General features: G+C 35.9%; 1 protein-coding gene across 1 annotated transcript; it reads right to left on the bottom strand.

Moving 5' to 3' along the window:
* Positions 1 to 4111: 4111 nt before the first annotated feature.
* Positions 4112 to 5448, bottom strand: LOC104871362 (testis-specific serine/threonine-protein kinase 1). The gene has a single exon (XM_010637226.1). It carries the CDS (start codon positions 5322 to 5324, stop codon positions 4284 to 4286), a length of 1041 nt encoding a protein of 346 aa, XP_010635528.1. The 5' UTR covers positions 5325 to 5448; the 3' UTR covers positions 4112 to 4283.
* Between the last annotated feature and the right edge of the window lie 4780 nt (positions 5449 to 10228).

The following is a 10228-nucleotide window of genomic DNA, read 5'->3' as shown; positions in this document are numbered from 1 at the left end:
CAGTTTTTCCAACACCATTTATTAAAGAGGCTATCTTTCCTCCACTGAGGATGGTGAGCTCCTTTGTCAAAGATGAGGTAGCTGAGTACATCTGCATTTGTTTTTGTGTCTTCCAGTCTGTTCCATTGATCCTCAGGCCTATTTCTTTGCCAGTACCATGCTGTTTTTATCACAGTGGCTTTGTAGTATAGTTTCAAATTGGGAATTGTTACACCTGGTGCCATGTGACTGTTGCCTATAATGGCTTTTGCTATTCTAGGTCTCTTGTGGTTCCAAATGAATTTTTGGATTCTTTTTTCTACTTCTGTGAAATATAGTGTTGGAATTTCAATTGGCATTGCATTGAATGTATATAGCATTTTTGGTAGTATGGCCATTTTCACTATGTTGATTCTTCCTACCCAGGAGCAGGGGATATCTTTCCATTTTTTTATATCCTCTTCGATTTCAGAATATTTTATCTTTTTTAACAAGGCCAACTTTAAAATAAATCATCTATAAGAGTCTAACCTACTGGAGTTTTTATCAGTACCTAACTGACATGAAAAATGGGAAATGCTAATTCAAGCCCCCTTTATCCATTCTATTATGCCAGAGGGAAAAAATCTGAGACACACTATTCTCTAAAAGCCTGAGATCTAACAATAGACCTACAGAATGTGTCTGTTCTACACATCACTTAACCACCACATTACTAAAACTTACTCATCTCAGTTCTCTTCACTCAATCTATCATGTTGTGCATTCTACAGAAAAAAAAAAAAAAAGTCATTCTAAAAGTAAAACCAGGGCCGGGGATTTAGCTCAGTGGTTCCACCTCTTGCCTTGCAAGTGCAACGACCAAAGTTTGAGCCCCGTATAAAACAAACAAACAAACAAACAAAAAAACAAAAAAAACAAGCAAAACCATATTTTGAATCATTACAGCAACAATCAGAACCAGGCTTAGATATATGGGAGTAATTTTGGAATTAAAACCTAAAATAATAATGATTAATATATTAAGGACTCTTTTTTTTAATTTTATTGAGTTTATTGGTACATTTTAGGGATACAGTACAGTTACATTCATTGTTCGGATCATGTACCTCTACATGGCAAGTCTTGATTCTCATTTTTTCCCCTTACCTCTGCCCTCCCTTCACCCCCTCCTCCCCTCCCCATCTACAAACACTTTATTTTCATCTTTTCATTCTCTCACATTTTTTTAATAGAAAAGGTAGACAACATGCAAGAACAGATAGGCAAGGAAAGCAGATAGATGGAAGTTCTGAGTCAAAAAGAAAAGAAATAAAGCACTATAAACAAAGTGGAGAATAATTGGATGAGTGCATTAGATTAGATGGCATTAAGGAAAGAATCAGCTAAACTTGAGTTATTAAAGTCATAAAAATGGTGGAATTCTAAACTTATATTACTAAATTGGAAACCAATCAGGAACTAATTTGAAAAGACTACATGCTTTGTGGCATTCTGGAAAAGGCAGAACTATGTAAACAATAAAAAGTTCAGTGGTCTTTAGGGTTAGGAAGGAGGCAGGCAGAGCACTTTTAAGACAGTGAACCTATTTTTTATTAAGCTATAATGACAAATAACATCTCTGTATGTCTGCCCAAACCTGTAAGTTGAATAACACCAAGAATAAACAATGTGAACTATGGGTTTGGGTATTGCTGTAAGTTTATCTATTGTATGTAACAGATGTACCACTCTGGCTGAGTATACTAATAGTAGGAATGACTGTGTGTGTGGAAGTAAAGAGTACATAAGCTCTTTACTTGCATGGGCGTACATCTTGAGAAACTCTCATAAATTGAACATATAAATTGAAATTGCATTTAGTACAATTAAATCACCAAATGTCCCAGTTTATTAACAGTATCATGTAGAGTACTGGTTGCTGGCACTGTGATTTCACGGAGTTGGCAGCTTGGCCTTCTGCCACAGCACAGTATCACAAGAGGGTATAGAATTCATATATTACTAATCCAAGAAACACACCCAAATTTAAACTACTTTTTATACTGAATACATATGACTTTTGCACTGTTATGAAGACAAACTTTAGAGAATGAATTTCAATAGCCAAAGAATGTCTATAGATAGGAACTTTGTATTTTATACTCAATTTTCCTATAAACTTAAAACTGCTCTAAAATAGTCTATTAAATTTTTTTTGGAAAAACTAGAACCAATATCACATTTTAATGAAAAACTGAAGTTCTTCTCCCTGAGATGAAGAACAAAGCAAGGATGCCAATTTTAAATGTATTTATTGAACGCTGTACTACAGACTGTCGAAGTTTCAAGAAGGCAAAAAAATAAAATGAATATCACAATACAAAAGTGACACTCACTATTTGAATGTGATATATTATAGATACAGAGATAATTATAGGGAATATAAAATATATTTCAATGACTCATGTAAATTTTGGTATGGTTTTAAAATATACTATTTATATACTACTCCATAATTCCATATATATAGTCATACCACACATATAAAATACTTAAAACACCTAAACAAACAACATCAAGATCTCCACATTACAAACCACAAAGCATTGGTGGGAAAAATTACACCAATTTCAAGTAAAAAGAGGTGTATTATATTATTGGAATAGAAGATTCAATACTTCTAAGATGACAATTATCCTTATATTAATCCTTGTATTTAACACAATCACAATAATTTATCCATATATCTTTTTGTAGTAAAGGTGAATATAATTTGGAGTGATTAACAATATAATTTAACAGATCTTAAGCCTATATAAACCTGTAATCATAAAGCAAGTGTAGTATTCAGTACTAGTTATTAGATGCACTAGTTATTTGTTATTATTTAATTAAATTATTGTAAATTTAACAATAGACAAGAATGGGATAGCTTTCTGTAAGAAATGGAAGTATTTTGAACTGAGTCTAATATTCATTAGGGCATACTTTAAAGTGCCCTACGGGGCTGTCATTAATTAACATAAGTGATCCTCAGTGCTGTAATTAATAAAAAGTCCTAGGTTTTAAAAATAATGAATTTAGTAATGTAATTATTAGATAGTTTTCTCAATAAAAGAACTATCAATCCTCAAACTTCTAAAAGTTATAAAGTTACCCTTTGTTTACATTACTGAAAAACTAACTGTCGAGGTATGGTATAAAAAATCAATATAGAAGATGAACTGGGATTTTAAACTTACCATGTGAATGTGACTATTTTGTAATATGTATGACATCTGTGTATCACAGAAAGAATCCATAGTTCTACATTTTTATCCTTATTAGTACTTAGAAGTGTTACCATTTGAAAGGGTATTCATGATGCCAAACAGTTTTTTTGAATGAAAAATAAGGCAATGTATTTTATTATCTTTTAATTGGATTTATGAATGTTATGAAATAAGCCAAAAAATGATCTAAAAACTAAAACTTTCAAAAATGATCATTATTTTAAAGAGTAAATTCACCACCATTCATATGTGTTTTTAGTATGTAATACTGAATCATATTTTTCTCAAAATCTTAATATTCTAATGTTTATATTTTCTTATACATTTCACTAAAAACAAAATCCATTTAATTCTTTCCACCTGTGTGTGTGTGTGTGTGTGTGTGTGTGTGTGTGTGTGTGTGTGCCAGAAGGTCAGAGACAGAGAGTTGAAGTTTTAGTGTTATTTCTTATTTTTGTAGATCAGCAAGTACTCAATACAGAGCCCATGGATCTAGTGTGTCTATGACAAGTTATGAAAATCTCAAGCAGATCTTTCATTTTTCCACTTCAAAACCTGGGAAACATATATCAATAAATTTCAACTGTCATTGAATAGCTGCCTTTTCCTTGGCTGAGTTTTGTAATCGCTAACAAACCTTTAAGCCTTACAATGCATAAGGTTTTGCTAATATCACCAAACTTCTGAATAAGTTATACTCTTATTCTAGCCATAATATTCTAGACATATGCTTATTCTTTGACATAATTTCTATATAAGCTGAAATAAGTAATGAACATAAAATTAGATTCTGAAAATGAATATCTGATATACAAAATTTCATATATAAGGAAGAACAAAGTAAATAAACTCACTAATACAATGTTTTATTGTTTCTTTAGCCATGTGAGTTATCAAATTTAAAGGAAGGAAGAAGGAATGGACAAAAATTGGGACTCATCCACTGCCTTCTTCCAGGCTCAGGCTTCAGCCTCTCAGCTCTTCCTGGGCCACACATGTGAGGTTTTCTAGGTGTGCTTCTCTGGAGACTGCTTGGGGTTTCTCAGACACCTACTGGGTGCTGATGCCCAAGACATCCAATTGCTTGGCCACTTGCATGGTATGCTCCTCCAAATTTGTCTCAGACTGTTCTTTGGGTGGTGTCTCTTTCTGAGGCTCCAGCTTTGTAGTGGATTTCTTGTCATAACCTGGTTTAGGCATCCAGGAGGGCTCAGCTCTCTGGGAGCATTCCCCCTCACTGGTGGCTGCAGAAGACAGATCCTGCATCTTGGGCTGCAGCCAGCAGTGTCTGAGAATCTGGTCTATATGCAACCGTTGGTCAACATCTGGCTGTAGTATGCGGTAGATGAGGTCCTTGCACTCCCTGGTCAGGTGTTTACAGTGTGGAAAGTTGACACGGTGCTCCTTCTGGAAACGCAACATTCTCTTGATGTTGGAGTCATCATAGGGCATGGAACCACAGACCATGATGTAGAGGATCACACCCAAACTCCAGATGTCATACACCTTGGGTTGGTAGGGGATTCCTTGTAACACTTCAGGGGCTGCATATGCAGCTGACCCACAGAAGGTCTTACTTAATGTTACTCGACCATTGTTGTCCCGTGAGCAGCACTTGGAGAAACCAAAGTCTGACAATTTGATGTTAAAGTCCTTGTCAAGGAGGAGGTTCTCACACTTGAGGTCTCTGTGGACAATGTCCAGGTCATGACAGTACTTGATGGCTGAAGACAGCTGGTGGAACTTCTTACGAGCATCATCCTCTTGCAGGGCTCCCCGAGTTTTGATGAATTCAAGGAGATCACCCTGGGCCCCAAGTTCCATGACAATGTATATCTTGCCCTGGATTGTCTCAAAGATTTCATAGGTCTTGATGACAGAGCCGTGGTTTAGAATAGTTAGAATTCGAAGTTCCTGGGGAAGGAATTTCTCTAGAAAGTCATTGGGTACCTTCTTGCGGTCAATGATCTTGATAGCCACATTTATCTTTAGGCGCTCAGAGTAAGCAGATTTGACTTTGGCATATGAGCCTTCTCCCAAACTTACTCCCATGATGTAACCACGTCTCCTAAGGACAACATCTTCATCCATGGATCCAGGAGTGCCCAGTGCCTATGAGGCTGTCCTCTGTAACACTGTGAAACCTGCTCATCAGTGAACTGAATTCTATGATAGACAGAGTTCTCTATGCTGGCTGGACCTCCTGTCCCTGTCTCCTAAGAGGCCAGAACTCTAGGATGGAACATTTAACACAGTCTACCAGGTGACTTCAGTGGGTGAAGTCACAAAGGAGTAGTGCCCCAGAGGAATGAGGTTCTGACCTGAGCCACTTGGACTTGGAACCCAGGAAGGTGTGCCAGTGGGCTGGAGCAGATTGAAGACTAAAGTGGCCTTGTTCTTGGCTGAGACATGAGAGAGGTTTATCAGCGACATGAAGGTCTCCTGTGTATAAAAACACAGATTCAGGATTTCATGTGGAGTGGTGAGCCTGATGATTGAAAACTATGTCAGATCAGGGAATCCATGGAAGGTAGTCCTATCAGTGACTTTTCCTTCCCAGCAGGAAACTGAAGATAACCCTAATTTAGGACAATCTAAGAGGGCTTAATAGAGCAGCAGTTTACCAATGTGAAACCAAGATACAGAGAACCTCAAGGATAGTACAAGTATCCTGTGGTAGTAGAAGATCCCTGGCCTGCATGGAAAAGGCAGGTAATGGGAAGAGTACTATAGAGAGGGCCACCTTGAGAAAGGCAGTGATCTCTGGTGGAGAGAAGGAGCCAGGTTGTAATGACCAAACAGACTTATGGCATGGCAGAGAATATCCCTGGTCTCTTTTCTTTTCCTTCATCTTTCATCTTTGTTTACTCATGCAGCCTTCAGGGCCCAAGAGCAAGACTGAGAAGAGGGTAGGTGAGTTAGAAAAGACAAACACTTCTGGTGTAGACTTCACTGAAGATTGGGAAGATAGGATTCTGCCTTCATACTGCATGGTTTGGCTCAGTGTTTTATCTCCCTGCACTTCCCCTTCCTCATCTGAATCTTTTCTGGCCTGTTTCTCTTACAGTGGCTATGCAGGGAATTCTGTTCTGGGTTGAGAGTTCCCTCCTAGTGATATACCCACCATGTGGCCTTGGCTGGACTCCTAGGATAGATCTGGTCAATGTGCAACCACTGGTTGACATCACACTTTAGCATCAGGCTAGGAGGCAGAAAACTGGACCCAGATCCCATGCTGAGCACTGAAAGCTCCTCAATATAGTACAATATAATAATCACATCATACACAAACACACACACACACACACACACACACACACACACACACACACACACACATATACTTTTTTAGAGCCCGAGAACAGTTATTTTTGTTTTATCTTTATTTTCCTTTAATTATATCCTGAATAATATTAGTATATTAGTAGATCTTTTGATCTGACTTTCCAAGGAAACCCAGTGATCTCCTGCCTAAGATTTTTGTTTCTATTGATTCTTGAAGCCAGATTTTACACAAATCTTCTGTATCTCTGCACTGCTATTTGTTTTCAATAATTCTGTTATGAGAATTTCATCAATTGATATTTTAAATATAGTTTTCATATTAACTAGCTTTATTCAGGCAATTTAAAAGCAGATAACATCACTTATTTTGTTGAAAATTATTTTAATGCACTTGTCACAGCTGGTGAATAAGATGTTGATCAGAAATTACCTTTGCATGACATCCTTACGTTTTTATTCTAGACTTCCCGATAAATTGCCTAAAAATAATAGGTTGAATTACAAGCCATTGGTAGAATTTTTTGAGAAACCTCTTTTATATTCGGCCAATTTGGCTTTTGCTTTAACTTCTTGAACAGTCCTATAAAAATTAAATTTGTCTTCAAGTTCATTTAAGGGGGCATAGAAAGGAACTTAGTGAAGCCCTTTACCTTTTCTCAAAGAAGGAAATGATAAACTTATTGTTTGTCAACCTTCTTAGTAAAGCAACACCTACTGAGGCTTACTAACCTTGAGGGCAACCTACACTATTTGCCAGTCGTGTAAACAGACTTATTGTCTTTTCGGGATCAATTAGCTTTTCCTAAAGGAATACAGAAACCATTTTGCAACTCCATTTTAACTTCAGAATGAATTGAAACTGTATTGCTTATTTAATGAGCACTCCAGGCAGTAGTAGTAATTAATGAAACAAAATTAGGGAAGCATTAAATAGATACCAAAATAGACTTAATATGAAAGTGTTGCTCTGTGCCACAGAATCACTTAGTAAAATCATTTGTTAAAATGCTTGTGAAGGGCTTCTAAATATTCCTGGCTTCCTTCTTATGGTATCTGACAAAAAATACAGATTAAATAATAATAAAGTGATAAAATAATTCGGGGAAAGTGCTGCTAGCCTGTTAGAGCAACTTTAGTCCATCCAATATATTTTCAAACCCTGCTAATTACTTTCCTCTGATTCTTTGAATGATCCCAACTAATAGTTCTTGCCATAAAGTTGTTATTGCCATTCTTATGACAATAACTGGCATTGTGAGAGCAATTAAACTTAAAAAGGTTTTCAGAAGAATATGATATAATTTTAAATCAACCTCTCTAGATACCCAATTTAGTTATTCTTGCCCCTCATCAATGGGTTTAATGATAACATTTTTCATCAACTTTTATGGACTTAAATTCTTTAAATCAGTCACTAGATAATGTGCTGAGATTCTAAATTTGCACATCTCCATTCAACAATTATTAATATAGGGCCAAACTTTCAGGACATTAAGTAGGATGTAAACCTCTTTAAATTGTACATAGAGTGTTATATGTGCAAATAGAGAGAAATCATCAGTTTTATAAGATTCTTTAAAGGATTTTCAGGTAAACATAATCCAGAATCATAAATTTAACTGATTTTCTTCCTTTTTCTTTGTTTTTTAACTTGAAGGATTTGGAAATTGTTACGGCTTGTGTCTTGGTGTTCCCACAAAGTCTCAGGCAGTCATGGATGGGGCTTTTTCTGGAATTTATTCACAGTCTAATGCTAGGCTCAAGAGCCCTAGGATTGAGGGTGTGAGTCCTACTCCCTGAAATAATCTGTAGAATATAAAAGGGGCAGAAAGATGCTGTTAAGGTCCCGTGTTGCTTGGCTATTGACTGTTAGCCACAAACTATTGCCCTCTGCCACCTTGCCTTGGGACCAGCTGGTTATAGAATGAAATTTCTATGAACTGTAAGTTAAATAAACCCTTTCCCCTTTAACTTTCGATGTCTGGTATTTTGTATCAGCAATGAGAGAAAAGTAACTAAGACAGAGATCATCCTGATAGTAGACTTCGTATCAAGCAATTCTATGTTGTAATAACTAACTACTTTTGGGAGTAGACAATAAAAACAAAGAACAAATGTATTCTGTTCTCTGGTTATTCATTATCTAATCATAAGTCCTAAAGGAATTTGATCCATTGATTATTCTAAAGTGACAACCTAGTTTTTGTTTTGTTTTTGTTTGTTTGTGGGTGTGCAGTGTCTGGTCAGGCTAGCAGTCTTACTGCATAAATTAGAAATAGAAATCAATCACCAAATCCTGTCAGTTTTATTCTGATATATTTTTCTCCATTGCCCAATGTTTCACTAACTTAACTCTGATTCTCTCAACTATCACCTGGATCACAATAGTTTCAAAAACAATATTTTTATTGTCCTTTCTTCATACTTCACATTGAGGTCAAAATGATCTCTTAAAATTGTTCAGTCTGAAGCTATTACTTTAAAGCCTCAATATCTTCTCACTGATCTTAGTATAAATTATAGATTTTTAAACATTGCCCATAATCCTTGGCAAAATTTATACATCTCTTGATTCTGCAACCATATAATTCATTCTTGTATTTATTTATCCTTTGAGCTTCCATTTCAAAAATACTGAGTCCTTTTTGATTCTTCAATAAAGCTATGAGTCCTTGTAGTTTCCAGGTTTTTTCACACATCAGTCTTCACTCAATAATGGTGGCTCTCTTTCCAAACCAGCAACATCAGCATGTTATGCAAACTCATTGCAATTGTAAAATCTATTTTGTATCTGTGGCCTACAGAATTGCTGATCTATTATTTTTCTAACAAGCATCTTAGGTGATTCCCATGAGTTCTTGAGTTGGAGAAGCAATACTGAAAATAATTCTTATCTCTTTTGCTCTGCTAACCCTACTCCTCCTAGACCTTCTTTGAGGAATTTATAACAGGATTTGAGTTTGGCAAGAAGTCCTCTAATCCCCACAGAACTAATATTATTCATATGTCATATATAACTATAGATTTCTAGAGCCACAGAAAATTCTGATCCAGTTACAATATTTAGATGTGGAGGACAGAAATGTGACTAGTGAAATGCACAGGCATAACTTTCCTGACTGATATTAATACTTCAAAGTTGTAATCACCTATATAAATGGTTTTTCAATATTGGCTTTGAAAATTATTACAGAAAAGGAGTCTCCCTTGTAGGTAGAATGCTTGGACTAAAGCAAAAAAGGTTTTGGTTGTTGGTTTGTTTAGTTTACAGTGAGGAAATGGTGTAAGCGTGTATTCTGAGAAGTAAGAATTAGCAGAGATGGAAAGGTTTTAGGTACAGCAGAAACTGTGTTTGTCAGATTCAGTAAAAGATCTATGATAAAGTAAGGGATACAAAGCACTGATGAAAGTTTAGGTATGTACTATTTTACAGAACCAGAATGGTAACAGGTAGGTGGAGCAGAAAATAAAATTTCTTACCCTCAGAACTAAATTCCAAGGAGTTTTAGGCTCCACCCCTGTTCCTGATACTCCTCCTCCTCCTCTTTTTATATCCTCCTGGATTCCAATTTTCCCTGCATTAATAGAATTTCCCTAGTTTTTTTTTAGAGTGAAAAAAATGTCTGGAGATATATATTTCAAAACAGCTTATAAGGCTTTTACAAATAGATACTTAGGATAAAAAGGGAGGAAAAGAGAAAAGGCAACAG

The sequence above is a fragment of the Fukomys damarensis genome, unplaced genomic scaffold (genome assembly GCF_012274545.1).
Source record: "Fukomys damarensis isolate Sample0158 unplaced genomic scaffold, DMR_v1.0_HiC HiC_scaffold_1, whole genome shotgun sequence".
Lineage (NCBI taxonomy): Eukaryota > Metazoa > Chordata > Mammalia > Rodentia > Bathyergidae > Fukomys > Fukomys damarensis.
Note: the sequence above shows the minus strand (reverse complement) of the source record. Positions and strands in the feature narration are given on the sequence as shown.

What these genes read in the sequence shown, in the direction of transcription:
- LOC104871362 (XM_010637226.1), bottom strand. Translation starts at nt 5,324, where the DNA reads ATGGATGAAGATGTTGTCCTTAGGAGACGTGGTTACATCATGGGAGTA.